Source organism: Leptodactylus fuscus, chromosome 6 (assembly GCF_031893055.1).
Source record: "Leptodactylus fuscus isolate aLepFus1 chromosome 6, aLepFus1.hap2, whole genome shotgun sequence".
Lineage (NCBI taxonomy): Eukaryota > Metazoa > Chordata > Amphibia > Anura > Leptodactylidae > Leptodactylus > Leptodactylus fuscus.
The window spans coordinates 77,164,021-77,180,616 of record NC_134270.1 but is presented as its reverse complement, the minus strand read 5'-3'; the positions used below and the strand labels follow the sequence as shown (position 1 = coordinate 77,180,616).

Sequence of the window (16,596 nt, the reverse complement as noted above, 5' to 3'; positions counted from 1 at the left end):
ACACAGTATCTGTTTTATAGCAGACGTGATATTAGTACAGGATGTAAGAATATTACACGGTAACTATAAAACAGATCCTGTGCGATGTAAATAGTGAAAATTAATTGTTCAAAGTACCAAATGCCGAGACCTTTACATTTCAGTACAACGTTGTTTGTATTATTGAAAGCTCTGTAAAGCCCCACATGACTGTAATTTTTGGTCAGTAACTGTCCGCAATTGTGGATCCGCATAGTATTAAGTCTATATTGTCGTGTTGGCACTCCGCGAAAATTTTGTGGGTTTTGGGTTGCAGTTTGGGCACTCGGTCTCTAAAAGGTTCGCCATCACTGATATATATCATACTGTGCTCGATCTAAAAGCAGATCTGTCATCATCAGTGGTGTAAGTACCGCTGTAGACTTTACTTGCTGGAATAACCCTAGAAGGTAACGGGCCCTATTTACTTACCGATCCTGAACAGGAGTGGGGAAGTCTGCAGGCCTGCGGCAAGAGTATTTGTTAGCTGAACCCCAACAAATACTACTATTATTATACTTTGGGGTCACTTCAGACCTCAGAGTATAATGATCGGAGGCCCAGGGGAGGTGAGTGAACATAAAAACCACTGTTACTCACCTCTCTGGCACGACTGCAGGCAGTCTTCGGCCTCTGTGGTGATGTCACTTGGATCAGGACAGCATTGTGACACATAATGACGCCAATGTAACCCATGTCTTTGACGTCATTGAAGAACACTGCCAAGGAGCCCATAAAATGTACCACTGTTTTTTAGGTTTGTCACCTCCCCTGAGCCTCCAATCATTACACTCTGGGGTCTGAACAGACTCCAGAGTATAATAATAGTTCATGGGTGGTGTACCTCCAAAATTTCACACCCTGTTGATCCCAAAATTTTTGCAATATTTGCAATGAACACCCGGGGCCACAATGGGATATAATACTATATGGAGGCACTATGGAACATTATAATGTGGGTGGGGGCTGCTGTGGTACATTATACTGTGAAGAGGAACCTGCTATGGGAGACTATACTTTGTGAATGGGGCACTACAGGACATTAGTGTGCGTGCGTGCGTGCGTGCGTGCGTGCGTTTGTTGCTGGTGGGGGCTGGCCCAAATCATAAGTTTGCTATGTGGCCCAGTCTTTGCTAGTTACCACCCTGGTCACCATAATGCAACAAGGTTTATTGAGCTACTAGATTGCATGGCACAGAAAAATATTAGCCAACAATCTGGTGAATTTTACTCTAAAATAGCATCTTATACTGTGGGACACATTTAATAATCATCAGCACCAGAAATAATATGTATTATATATATGTCATATATAATCACAAATTAGGCTAGATTTAACTTTGCTGAAATACTGGTATTTTCAGATAATGTGCCTAATATCAGTCCCCCCCCCCCCAATCTTCCCCTTCCTCATGCACCTTCACTATTGACAACTATCATACATACAGTCAGCAGCAGAACCTTATTAGGGTCCATTCACACACAGTTTTTGGCGAGGATTTTGGTGCTGACACAGTGTCAGAATCCACGTGGACAAAAACGCCTCTTCCTTCAGGCGGATTCTGCCTGCAAAAACCAACTCAGTCAATGGGAGGCGTAAAAAATATGTGGAATTGACAAAAACCACGTGGAAAAACAGATTGCTTTTTTTTCAAGGTCCATACACTGTGCTGGAGGAAAAAAAAACATTTCCTAATTCCTGAATCAGATTTTTTCCTCGCCAAAAAATTCAGTGTGAGTGGACCCTTAGTGAGGGGAAGAGAACGCGGTGGAAAGAGTGGAGAGGAGAGCACTCATATGGACTCGTAACTATGAATTACTACCCAACAGCCACACTATTTGTTGGTGCCATTTGGTGTAATTGCCCAGAGAACCTTTCCCTGCTACATAATATAGTGACATATATCTTCTAAAACAATATAAACCTCATTGGGAACATGGTTATTTAACTAATGAACTAAATTCCTGTTACATTGTGTAATATATATGTTGTTCTGAACCTTTATTTGCAGAGCTTCCCTCCATCCCGAATTCCTGGGACTGTTCAGAATATGACTATGACATCAGTGACATTGATATGCCCTTTTTGGCTTATCTCACCTCTCCTGATTATTCTTCTGGTGACTCAGATATTTGTAACCTGACTGACAGAACTGGCGTCAGCGAAGCACTCCCACAGTTTACAGGTGAGTAGACGGCTGATAAGAAGTTTATTGCTTGGCTGTAGATATTACCTGTATAAAGATACTTGTTTGGCCTTCAGCTGCTCCTTCTTGGCCGAGTGTGCATGTGCTTTAAATACCGTACATTGGCACCCACTTCTGACAATAGCTTACATCCAGCAGGAACAAAGAAGTAGGCATTAAAATCCAACACACCCAATCCTTCATTCCCTCTACAGATCAGGAAATCCCATACTTATTAGAAAATGGGCTTTCCAGACCAAATCAGTAGGTTCAACTAATTTTTATTGTATGGCCATCTATAGAAGGCAAAGGGATTAACTCCTGTCCACAATTCCTCTGTAACCTCCAGAAAACATACCTAGTGTGAGCTTTGACCTCAATTCTTCTAGTTAAACCATCTTTTCATACTCTCTCTCCCTTCTTTGGAATTACCACTTGCCATCAGAAATAAGACACCAAAACACTAGATTACCATGGCAGGAAACTACTAAGACCACAATGAAATCTGTAAGAAAAGGATTGTTTCCCAGAGACGGAATATGTTCCCTGAGGACTTGTCACTAGATTACTACCATGTCACCTGAAACAAGAGCCACACTCTTAAGCACATAAGCAAACATGAACTAGCTGGCATGCTGGGACACTCCAAGCAAAATTGATAGTCTATGATATGGATCTAAGGGTTGGTGCAGGGACTCAAAAGTAAGGAGATGCCCTGTTCCCCCACTGGTCATACTCGTAAGAAGATTCCGCATAGAGTGTTCCTTTAAGGCGGTCATCTCTTAACCCTTTCCCGTTCAGCACTGTACTATTATGTTGCACTGAGCATATATCTAACATTTATAACAGTATGGCGATGTTAGGGCCCATCACAGTAACGGTTTCTGTGACATGGCTATGTTACACAGCCAGGACCCCTGACTAGCTGCCAGAGTCCAACAAATACTCAGACTCTAGCTTAACCCCTCAAATACCATGATCAATAGCCATTACAGCATCTGAATGGTTAGGTGGCAATATCACTAACCTTTCAGACCCTCTAATCCTCCTCAATGAGATTTCAGGATCTGAGGGGTTGCAGTTGGTTAGCCTCCTGGCTGTCTTTCCCTATAGCACATAAGGAGTGTATTGTAGTATATTGTACTGGGAATCAAGATATCTCAGAGTCAAGTCCCCTTGTGGGACAGTAAAAATATTTAAAATGCTGTCTGGGCACTAAAACCTAACTTATATGTCCTTTCATGTCCTCCGGCACCTGTGGTTTTATATACCGCTAGAAAGCAGACAGTGTGCTGAATTCAGCTCACTGTCGGCTTTCCCGTTATGTGTCCCTGGTGAAGAAATATTGGTGCTGGTACCGCAGCTGTTCACTGTCAGAATGGCATTTCTGACAGTCTGTGAGGAACGCCCCTCCTCATAGTAGAGTCCATAGCGCTGTACTGTCAGAGGGAGCGTTCCTTACCACCAAGTGATAACACTAAACGGTGGGGAATGACCACCCCCGACTCCAGACAGTACTCCTCCATAAATTAGTACTGGGAGAGTGGTGTCCTTCACCTCTCAGCATCATCACTGTGCAGTAAGGAACACCCCCTCTAACAGTACAGAGCTATGGACTCTACAGTCAGGATGGACGTTCCCAGCTAGACTGTCAGAAATGGTAACGGCATCGATAGCTCTTCACCAGGGGCACATAACGTGAAAGCCGACAGTGCACTGAATTCAGCGGTTTTCTAGCGGTATATAAAACTGCAGGTGCCCGAGGACCTGAAACGTCCTCTTTAAGGACCTTTTTCCTCCTAAATGTCTTATCCATGCAGTAGTTTCTGACCCTTGGTGGGGCAGTACACGTTTCACATGCCTGTTCAGGCACAATGATGAATGGTTAGTTTACCAATCCTGTTTAATGGCTTCATTTTATAGCTTATTTACTTGGGGTGGTTCTCACACGCAGGTGTGTTCTGTGCGAGCATTTCTCCAGAATGTGATGTTGAGTAAAGGACGGTAATAATTGGTGCTTGAAATCTGGTGCTTGAAATACTAAGGAAATGTTACACAGAAAACCTGTTGGGGGTTATTTATCATCTCTCCCTTTTTGTGCGATATTTTTTCGCAAGTGCACCTTTTTTAGACTAGTTTTACTGTAGTGCCTATTAAAGAGATAGGCGCACCTCCCTATTAAATGTTGTGCATGTGTTAGTTATAGACACCATTATAAGCTCTGTGCGCTTTGCCTCTTTTTTGTTCAAAAAAGAGCAATTGCCTCTTTTTAAAGCTTTCTGACCTGATGGGCTCTTTTACACTGCCCTATTACTGGAGTGGATGTTCACCTATTTTCACCCTTTCTAAAACGGCGCAAGTCATAAATACAGCGTGAAAAGGACCTCCATTTAGGCCACATCTTCTTTTGTTGACAAAAAGCAAAAGTGGCAGGGGCAGCATAACATTCAGAAAAAAAGTGCAATTGCTTCATAAATAAAGCGCAGGGTCACTACAGAAGTCTGGGTGCAGGAGTGTGGTCATGCCTATTACTGCAGACCTACTCTTTCCATGTGCAAAGGATGAATTGCAGTGCCCCATGCCACGGCAAAAGCCGCAGTGTTTTACAGTAAGTGGACTGGTTTCTGGCTAATCCCATCCACACATGACAGAAAAAAAGTGCCCAGTGGACATGCTGTGATTTCAAAAACATTTCCGTTTTCGTGAACCACAGCATGTCAATTATACCTACGGAAACACTGACATATTTTGTATATGTATAATTGAAGCAGAAAGTCTGCAGAGGAAAACTTTGTGGACTTTCTGTGAAAAGCACGGTGAGAAAACCGTGTTGAGTCTCAGCTGTGTGTTTTCCCACAGCGCGTTTTAGCTGCGGCTTGTTACATGGGGCCTATCCTCATATTGATGTCACATTTTGTTCTACTGATCACTGCACACATTGAAATTTATTTTATTTACAGCTACTTTTTTTTTTTTTTTTTTTTTTTAAACTTAGAAGCCCTACATTCATTTAGTGGTAGCAGCAAATGTACAAGCAATATCATGTATCACATAGTGGAAAAAACTAGTATCACCAATGCTGTAAATACCTAGATATTTATTTAGTAATTTCCCTTCACAATTTCCTGATCATTCTGCTACTACGTCCCACTCAGTATGAAAGAAGGTAGTTTCCCCAAATCAATACCATAGGAATGTAAAAAATCGTCCCAGGAAGGGGTTAACATCCAGAAAATCAATGAAGGGCTGCTAGCGCAGTATCGACCACAGGTGCCTCCTAGCTAACAGTCTACTGTTTCTTGCCTCTCGTTGTTTACGGTTGATGTGTCACCACCTCACAGACCTGCTGGCCACAGTGACAACACACAGAAAGAATTTGGATCAACAGGTTTTACAGGAGAAGACAAACCCTCAGACTTTAGTTTGCGGTAAGTGGAACAGGTCATTCTAATAATATGAATATATCTTTGAAAATGACTGATATGATTCACTGCTGCTACTATGTTTATATGAAGTATTCACAAAAGATCTGGTATAAAAGAAGTACTCCGATAATCATTCATGGCATATTTCTGGGCAGTTTCTGTAACTATACATAGGCTATAATAGTGATCATGCGTGCAGTAACTTTCCCCCTTTTCTCAGGATCTAAACCATCACACTTCATCCAATCTGATATGAATAGGAATAAAAATAATAGCTGGAAAAGCTCCTTGGGCTTCATTTACATGTCAAAGCCACACTACTACCACAGAGAGAAAGCCACATTGGTATTCCGTTTGGGGGAGTCCGCATTTGCAAGAGGTGTGCAGTGAAGCACACGGATCCCCATAGACTATAATGGGGTCCGTGTGCTTGCCGCGAGATCTCCGCAGGGAACATGCGGAGAGGAAAGTAGTTCACAATCTACTTTCCTCTCCGCATAACTCGTGCGGAGATCTCGTGGCAAGCACACGGACCCCATTATAGTCTATGGGGTCCGTGTAGTTTTACTGCACACCGCTTGCAAAAGCATTCTGTAGTCCGTTCAGGGGGTCCACATGCAGACTCCCTGAACGGATTACCAAACACAGATATAAACAAGGGCTTAGACAACATATACTAAGGACATCTGAAGCTGCAGCGCATTTATCACAATAGCACAGGTGATAGAATAAATCTGGGGCATAGACTGTTTCTCAAAAAATTATGCCCCCTACTAGTCGGCTTAGTTTGTGACAAAATTTTCCAAATTATTTCGGTCACAAATCAAGTCACTAGCATCTAAGTCTATCCTGCTTTCGGAGAGTGATGGACAAAAATAGCCTAAAAGTATTTGCATTTTACAACACACTCCGCACACAAACACATTATTAAAAATGGCCGACAGTTCTAGGAATTGTAACTAAGAAGAAAAAAATGCTAGGTGTATCTTGTTTATCTAGTGTAGTTACTGCTGCTAATGTATCTTATTTTGTATGTTTGTTTTTTTCTGATTTTAGATTGTGTGCATATTCAGAGCCAAATGGGTGTGCTTTGCCCGATAGTTGTGTGTTAATAAACAACAAGGCCACAAATTCAAGAGTAGCAATTGCCCTCCCATAGCTCTGTCAAGACATTTCCAACACATTGTCGTAATTTCCTTTATGATATTGCCCCAACAACATTTGACGTTCCTCTGCTATGGCGTACTTCCAACGCAGTCACTTTGGGACATATTACCTCATTTTTAATGGAACATTACTCCAAACCACACTCCAACTTCACATAGCCTGTTCCTCCGACTCCCCTTAGACAGACACCACTATACCTGACGTCTCTTGGTTGCATACACGTTAGCTCCGGCTAAGCAAGGTATAGAATTTTACCAGAAATAATTATTATAGATGGGGTGGCAAGATGAGATCCTTACTTATTAGACTTATTAAGCCCCCAGATCAGGCATATCGTTTTGAAGATACAACACCATGGCACAGGACACTTAATAACAATGACGCAGGGTATCCACGCAGCCTTTGTGGCATATTATAACAAAATTTTAATGGCGGAATCTTGGAGATTAGACATTGGTTCTCCAGGTTCTATCCAGAATTATTTGTTGGAGCCCAGCATTTCGTCAAAACAACCCCCATCCAATTCTTAACATTTGGCATGGTGGTAGACATTGTTCATACTCTGTCTAGGAAGATTACATTTAGCCAGGTCTGTGTACAGTATTGTCGTATCCACAGGTATCCCTTCCACTATACGCAACTACAATGTTACGACACTGCAGTCATAAGGGCTTTGGGGGAGGGAGGATGGGATGAAACATTACGTAAGAAATTGTTGAATTTTCCTGTTGCAAAGAGACATATCTCTAGTAGAGATGAGCGAACACTAAAGTGTCCGAGGTTCGAAATCCGATTCGAACAGCCGCACACTGTTCAACTGTTCGAACGGATTTCGAACCCCATTATAGTCTATGGGGGGAAATGCTCGTTTCAGGGGTAGGCAACATTCGATAAAATCATACTTACCAAGTCCAAGTGACAGTCGGGCTGGATTCTGCTTGAAGTCTTCTGCCGGCGCAGGGTCCCCGCGTCCTCTTCCGGTGGAATTCACTCTGCCTAGGCATCAGGCCTAGGCAGAGCCAACTGCGCATGCACGTGTTATGCGCGTGCTTGCCCGCGCATGCGCAGTCGGCTCTGCCTAGGCCGGATGCCTAGGCAGAGTGAATTCCACCCGGAAGAAGACGCGGGGACGCAGCGCGGAGAAGACTTTGGAAAGGTAAGAGTGATATACATTCTGCAAATCAACGCTGGTTCTGCATCAAACATTAAATTTCGAACAGCTAGTAGTGTTCGATCGAGTACGAGTATTTCGAATACCGTAGTATTCAATCGAACATCTACTCGATCGAACACTACTCGCTCATCTCTAATCTCTAGCCATTACTTATTCCAACATCTGTAACTCAACTTCAGATCAACAACCACAGATGGGCGAGTAACAATGGAGACTTGACGCCCAAAATAATATTAACAACTTTACATAAATTCATAATAACCTCAATATCGCATAGAGTGAATACATGAACATAATAGGATTTTATACAGATATATTATGAAAGTGATTAAGTCATATTTGCTGACTAAATAGCCAGTTATCCAAAATACTTTTCCAGGGAAACAGTGCTCTTATGTAGTCTGTATCTAATGGTAAGGAATACATTGGACATACAATGTTACTAACTATATTCATTGTACTATTGTAAACCAGAGACTAGTCCCCAGGAAACAAAAGCACCTCCAGTTACTCCAAAAGAACACAATCGAAGGGGAACCAAAGGAAGCAGAACAAGTAAGAGAGAACTGCCCTCCCATCTAGCAATAGATCATATTGTATTTTTAGTAGCATGCATGTCATATGCATTGGCCAAAGTTTACAGCCTGTCCTGTTCCATATATTCTACCTCAAAGTTGCATCTATGCCTCTCCAGCTTCCTTCTTGTTATAACAAAAATGATACCTTCTAACAGATATATGTCATCACTACTTGTCCAGTCTACTCTTATTCTTAATGTGTCCACCATACAATCACTTGACATGTAAGGCAGCGTCCTTCTCTTTCAGACCAAAGTGTGCACCTATGGGAATTTGTACGTGATCTACTACTAAGTCCACAAAAGAACCAAGATACCGTCCGCTGGGAGAACCGCAAAGAAGGGACATTTCGAGTTGTTAAGTCCGACATGTTTGCACAGTTATGGGGGGAGCAGAAGAAAAATAAATGTATGAATTATGAAAAGCTAAGTCGGGCTCTTAGGTAAGAGAATAAAACATCTCGCCAGAACTAGCTGGAAAACGTCACATACTCGAAAGAACCCTACAGAATATTCTAATTCTAAATATGACATAAACTACATCAGATGTTCACATGGGTCCTAAAAGTAAAGAGCTAAATCAAAGAAATTAGTCAAAAAATAGATTTGATCAATTATTTATAGAAGAAAATGATCCAATATCATATCTCTGTGAGTAGTAAAAGTATGTGAACCTTTAGGATTATCAGATAATTTGCAAATGAAATTAGGTGAAATTAATTTGATGACAATCAGGTGTTAGTGGGGGACCTGTTTTATTTAAAGGGAAGGAATCTATCAAAGTCTGATCTACACATCACATTTGAGGAAGTGTATAATGGTATAAACAAAGGGGATTTCTGAGGACCTCAAATGAAGAACTATTGAAGCTTAGGCTGGAAGTGGTTAGAAAACCATCTCTAAAGAGTATGGGCTCAACCAGTCCACAGTCAGACAAATTGTCTTCAAATGTTGGTTAACCAAAAAAGATCACACCAGGAGCAAAAGTGTATAATGGTTGCAAACCAACCCAGGTTACCTGAGCCAATAAAGACCTTTCTCACATTAGCTAATGTTCATAAGTCCACCATCAAAAGGACCCTGAACAACAAGATTGTACATGGCAGGATAGCAAGGAAAAAGCCTCTGCTCTCCAAAAAGAACATTACTGCACACATCCAGTAACACAGCAATTCTAACCACACAAGTCATTCTACCAAAGAATAGTTACAGAATAAAGTTAAAGAGGATATTTCATCACCCCCAACAAGTCCAAATCTTTACATCAATTAATAAGTTCTGCTCCAATGATTGTGGCATACTTGGAATTGTTTTTCTCTAGCCCACCACCAATGTTACTGAGCAATCAATGCTGTTTGTTTTGGTGCCTCACCTAACAGTATCAGGCAGAAGCAGACAAGGGGGTGTGTGACATTGGCTGCCTCTGATTGGATCTCTGATTCACACCCCCTTCCTTAAATAGCACATTAGGTATCAAAACTACTTGCATTTGTTGCTCGGGAATGGTGGGAACTAGAGAAAAAATTCCAACGTTGCCGGAGTCAGTGGAGCACTGTCTATTAACAGAATCTAAGAACTTGCATTGGTGGAGGTGGTGAAAGGCCTTCTTTAAGGTTTTGAACTGACCAAGTCAAAGTCTTGAGAACAAACAGAAATTTTGTGGAAAGACGTAAAGCAAACAGTTCAAGGGAGCAAACACAACAAAACATAAGTTGAAACTGTTTTGCATGGCAAAATGGGCTAAAAGCTGATCTGAAATGTTTACATGTAGTTATTGCTACATATGGGTGGGGGGTTGCCCAAAAAAAAACCTTAAAAGATTTTTCACCAGCAGGACGGACTGTTACTAAAAATTATATTTAGACAAAGACAATGAAAGCGTTAACTGTCCTATTGCCCTTGTCTGCAATTCTGTATTAGAGCAGGAATGCGGTAGTCAGGTTCAAATAGCGCACATATGCATCCACATTCCATCCTATCTATGATTTCTATCACTATCTTCCTGTAACTGCTTAAAGGGGTTTTCCGGGCAAAAATGTATTTATTTATTTATTTAATTTTTTTTTTAATTTTTTTAAAAAAGGACTTAGTGCTATTAATGGGTTAATATGTGCACCCAAATACATTTATCAGTGTTTTGAGCGATTTCTGGGTTTCTCTGGAAGCCCCTGGCATCCTCTGTTTTGTGCAGGAAACGGAAACCTGTATGAACGGAGACCGGGCGCAGATGTCAAAGAGCCCTTACCGGTCTTCCTGTCCAGACTTCCCTGCTATGGGATGGCTCCTCTTCTTCCTTTACTCTGCCAGCATGTGCGAAGGCCGGAGGTGCCTCCGACACTTGCACAGTAGAGGTGATATGCCTGGATAAAGCGCAAGTCTGGGACTATTGCAACGTGCCAGCAGAGTCAAAGAAGAGGAGGAGGAGTCCGTGCAGAAGTGAAGTCTGGACAGGAGGACAGGTAAACATGATGGCATGGAGGGTTGCGGAGTATTGTAATGTTATGTTTCCAGAAACAGGGAAACAGAACGGCAATGGATAATCAGAAAATGTGCCTGGGATGGTCACATGGCTATGAGTAAATATACATTTTTGATAAAGTATGCAATTTAGAAAGTAGGTGGGTGGAGGCTGTTTAGATTAGTGTAGAAAATGCATTTCATTCCAGACAACCCCTTTAAAGAGGACTTTTCATATCCTCTGATATCAGCAGTAGAAAGGTGACAGTGTGCTGAATTCAATTCACTTTGCCTGTAAGCGCCCCGATGCCAGAGATATTAGTGCCGTTAGTTTTGACACTGATATCCCTCCACTGTCAGAAGGGTGGGCCTAGCATCATCACCCCTGATTGTACTCTTCCATAACCTTACACCACCAAAACTAAAATAATGGGACTTACAATTTAAGTTTCATCACATCAGCATTTATTGTTAAGGTATAGAGATGAGCGAGTAGTGTTCGATCGAATACTACGGTATTCGAAATACTCGTACTCGAACGAACACTACTAGCTGTTCGAAGTTTAATGTTCAATGCAGAACCAGCGTTGATTGGCAGAATGCTATACATTCTGCCAATCAACACTGGTTCTCCTCTTACCTTTCCGAAGTCTTCTCTGCGCTGCGTCCCCGCATCTTCTTCCGGGTGGAATTCACTTTGCCTAGGCATCCGGCCGGATGCCTAGGCAGAGTGAATTCCACCCGGAAGAGGACGTGGGGACCCTGCACTGGGAGAAGACTTCAAGCAGAATCCAGCCTGACCGTCACTCGTGGACTTGGTAAGTATGATTTTATCGAATGTTGCCTACCCCTGAAACGAACATTTTCCCCCCATAGGATTCAAACAGATTTCGAACCTCGGACACTTTAGTGTTCGCTCATCTCTATTAAGGTAGAATTACTGAGTCCTAGGGCATTTTTCATGGTTCTAGGTATGACCTTATGGGTATGAGTATGGCCCAACATAATATCTCATTGGTCTACTTGTCGTCAGCAGAGTTGAGCTCGTTTTGTAGTCTCTACTAGTGGGACATGTAATGTTGTTTTTCCAGTAATGTAAATTATATAGGGATGAGTTCATGGTCTCTAGGGAATAACACAACAACCCCATTCTATTGTGTAGCCGTCTTACAAGAGATATGATAACTCCATCTAGCATCTAGTTTCATGTGATGTGAAACACCTCTGATAATACTGAGAAGATTTCTACTGTAGATGGTATGGCAGCTGACATTGTAGCACAGGCTCATGACGGTGACTGTGTCAGTAAATTCCCATTATCAGACAGGTGTAAATAATATGACTCACCCTATGAGAGGTGTTTTTGTGCAATAGTGAAACCACAACTCCCACACAATAAGTATAATAGGTAGACATGTCTATTAATAGAATCCTCATGTGATACGTGTTGTAATCCACAAAATATTTGTAACCTGATGGTAACGTATAGTAGCCTTGCACATGACCCAACGGCCGTCCCTAGGTCAGAAGAGTGGGTATGCTGCTGTACCTCAGCAATACGGGGTACCTTTTATAAGTAAGGCGTGACATGCAGTCCTTCAAAGTATAAATCCAAGGTTATATATGGTCTGAGTATTTTTATTAGTTCTTTAAAGGGTAAAAAGGAGTGCTTTACCAAGAAATGAATAATGTGAAACTTGGAAAATTCCATTACATTTGCCGTATACTTATGTATAACATACCTCCCAACCGTCCCGATTTCCGCGGGACATTCATGATTTCGGTGACATGTCCCACGGTCCCGGTTGGAGGGAGGTATGTCCCGATTTCAACTCAGATCTGCGTCCAGAAGACGTAGATCTGAGTTGAACACATACGCGGCTAAAGCAAGGAGCTGTCACAGCTCAGCTCCTCGCTTTGCCGCTGCACGCCAGCTACTGGCTGTGTAGATGCGATGTGATAACTTCACATCGCATCTACAACTGTGTGCAAGAGAGAGAGGCGCGGAGAGAGCAGCAGGGGAGCGAGGAGAAGGTAAGTGTAATGTGTACACTGAGGTGGAACATGAAACTGGGGGCAGATGAAGGAGAGGACAGAGGACATGAATCTGGGGGCAGAGATTGAGAGGACATGAATCTAGAGGCAGATATGGAGAGGACATGAAGCTGGGGGCAGAGATGGAGAGGACATGAAGCTGGGGGCAGAGATGGAGAGGACATGAAGCTGGGGGCAGAGATGGAGAGAACATGAAGCTGGGGGCAGAGATGGAGAGAACATGAAGCTGGGGGCAGAGATGGAGGGGACATGAATCTGGGGGCAGAGATGGAGGGGACATGAATCTGGGGGCAGAGATGGAGGGGACATGAATCTGGGGGCAGAGATGGAGGGGACATGAATCTGGGGGCAGAGATGTGGGGACATGAATCTGGGGGCAGAGATGTGGGGACATGAATCTGGGGGCAGAAATGGAGGGGACATGAATCTGGGAGCAGAGATGGCGGGGACATGAATCTGGGTGCAGAGATGTGGGGACATGAATCTGGGGGCAGAGATGGAGGGACATGAAACTGGGGGCAGAGATGGAGGGGGGACATGAAACTGGGGGCAGAGATGGAGGGGGGACATGAAACTGGGGGCAGAGATGGAGGGGGGGACATGAAACTGGGGGCAGATGAAGGGTGTATATGAAACTAGGGGAGAGATAGAGGGGGGACATATAATTTACGGGTGACTGTAGGAGGATTATACTGCGTGCGGGCACATGAAAAATGTATGAGAATAGGCGGAGTCAACACAAAAGTGGGCAGAGCTAAATTTGCTGTGGCGCGCGTCGGGGAGCACAAGACATCTAATGTGCCATTACTTCAAAACGTCATTTTCTAATGATAGAATCCCTTTAATCCTTCAGGGTTTCTTAAACAACACTGCCACTGGGGCCACTAAAGCGGAGATATTAAATGTCTGGTTTTACACATAGTCCTTCTACAGATGCATACAAAAGTAATTTCCAGTCCACAGCTCATGACCGTCCTGTAGCAATAAAATTTTCATGCGTTTCACAACCTACCTAGTTTGAGCATAGATTCATCAGCCTTGCTTAGCCAAAAGTAACAGGTTAACACCCTGAAACCATAAGAGAATTAAACACATTGTGGTCATCTATAATCTATGTGTTTTTCATCATTACCCTCTGCATTGCAGCTAATTAAAAGCGTTGGTCAACACCAAGCCAGCTAGAAATTTTTGGCTGCTACCATAAACATAAAACCTGTCACTTACTGCAAGTTATTCACTACTGGACTTATTGAAATGGTCCATGTTTGGCTTCTCTTTATTTGGGGGATAACTTGTGGTGAAGCCATATCTAAAGCAAAAGTTAGGAACTATTGGAAACCCAAGGGTACGTTCACACAGTTTTTTGCTGGCAGATTTTGACACGGAATCCGCCTCAAAACCTATCAGCAAAAAAGGCTCCCATTCACTTCAATGGGAGCTGCTCGGTTCTTTTCCGGTTAGCTAGCGGGAAAAAAAGTGACATACCCTATCTTGCCGCAGACTCATTGGCTCAAGACTAACTCCCAATTAGGCCCATTCATTCGGGCCTAATCAGGAGCGGGATGCCAATGCACTGCATCAGCATCCTGTTGCGGCTAGCCGCGCGGAGAATTCACACGGCGGAAAAGGTTTCTGCCGTGTGAACAGACCCTAACAGAGAGCAAGGGTGATCCAGTTCATGCTATAGGTGGAGAGACAGGGCATGCAGAAGATATACACAACACTAATATCACTGTGTAAAGCAGCCATAACTTGTAGTCTATACCCTTCAAGAGGTTCTCTTGGAGTTCAGTATTGATAACTTATTCTTAGCATAGGTCATCACTATCTAATCATTTTCAAGGGGGGCCCACAGATCAGCTGCTCAACTGGTAGTCAGGTGAACTCTGCTTCCACTTCACTGACCAGTAACGTCATCTCAGATGAATGGCGTTGAGCTGCAGGACACAGCCCCTATGCAATATATAGTGCTGTGCTTGGTATTTAGTGTAGAGCACACAATGCTGACCTGAACATTGCAATCTCTTTGGTGAGAATCTTGGTCATATCCACTTTGATTATCAAGATTCAACTACTGGAAAACCCCTTTAGGAAAGACAATTGTAGAAACTAAGAGATTTGTAGTGAACACTTAATTCATAAGCCTTCTCTGTTCTAGACACTACTACAAGTCAGGGATTCTGGAGCGCGTTGATGGACGGCTGACTTACAAATTTGGGAAGAAAGCTCATGGATGGCGAGAGGATTCACCAAAACAACGGACTTAGTTCCACCTCAGCATTTGTGTGGACATTGTATGGAGAACTGTCATGTGCATTCTGAAGACATCTCAGTAGCGTACCAGCAGATAAAGTGAGATTTTCATTACAAAAGTGACTACTATGTTGCAATATACTATGAACGCATGAAATACATGAGAGTGCCAAAGACGCTATGGGCTCGTAGAACTTTCCAGTATATGGACATTTCTGTTTCACTAGAACACATGCATTATTGCAGTGAAAGACCTATGAATATGTAACTGGAGACCGATATACAGGCACACATTAACGGCAGAAGTGTCTGGAAAAGCCATATGTGTGCCCATTGTATGACCATACATGTAGTGGTTCAGCCTGGCTCAGATAGGAGCTAAGATCTGTCGATCCAAAAAGTGCACATTATGAATCAATGCCCTTCTAAAGGCAAACAATGTTGTTCCAGTTTTATGGCACACCGAGTTGGTTAGGATCTGAATTGCAGCATGTATCGGGAGACAGCAGGTAGCAGGTGCTCCTGACAACTATAAGGTAAGGACATAAGGATAGTGCATGAAGAGCAATGGCCATTCGGAAGAAACTATCCTTCCCATCTCTACAGAAGAGGTATGACATACTCAATCTCAGGACATTTTTGCCAAGATTGATGGCAATTCCTTATCTTTAACCAATGTAAATAGTAACACACAGTAGATGAAGTCGGAAGAAGACAATTCTAACCTACAACCCTACAGGGTTTATCCAGGGGAAGGCAAAATTAAAACACAAACAAAACCAGAGGCTCACTCCAATTGCCTCATGTCAAAAATAAAAATTCCTTTCTGACTCTAAATCCAGCGATCAGTATACAATCAAATTGAATCAACTTTCAACTTCAAGGAAAGCACCCAGGACCCTCTTGAACTTTTGCAATGACTACATCCCCATCGGATCATGTGGCTGGCAGTGAGTTCCATGGCCTCATTGATCTTACAGTAAAGAATCCCCATCTATGATGCTGGTGAAAAGTTTCTTCTAGGCATAGAGGATGTTCTCTCGTCAACCTCACAGGCCTAGAAGTAAAAAGAACATTAGAAAAGTCTTTGTAATTTTGCTTAATGTCTTTGTACATTGTGATTCGATCTTGCTGTATCTGTCTTTTTTTCTAAGCAAAATCATTTGTCTCTGTATTACAATCTATCAATTCCCCTAATGATCTAGGTCACCCTCCTCTATATCCTCACTAGTCATGCCCTGTACACTGGGGTCTACAACTGTGTGCAATGCTCTGTGTGTGCCC

General features: G+C 42.7%; 1 protein-coding gene across 1 annotated transcript in view; it reads left to right on the top strand.

Moving 5' to 3' along the window:
- Positions 1-15,876, top strand: part of LOC142209584 (uncharacterized) — a 29,069-nt gene extending 13,193 nt beyond the window's left edge. Inside the window, exons 2-6 of the mRNA XM_075278593.1 lie at positions 2,031-2,204; positions 5,546-5,632; positions 8,445-8,525; positions 8,798-8,990; positions 15,218-15,876. Coding sequence (XP_075134694.1) covers positions 2,031-2,204; positions 5,546-5,632; positions 8,445-8,525; positions 8,798-8,990; positions 15,218-15,326 — 644 coding nt within the window. The 3' untranslated portion in view covers positions 15,327-15,876. The remainder of the gene's footprint in view (positions 1-2,030; positions 2,205-5,545; positions 5,633-8,444; positions 8,526-8,797; positions 8,991-15,217) is intronic.
- The last annotated feature ends 720 nt before the right edge of the window (positions 15,877-16,596 follow it).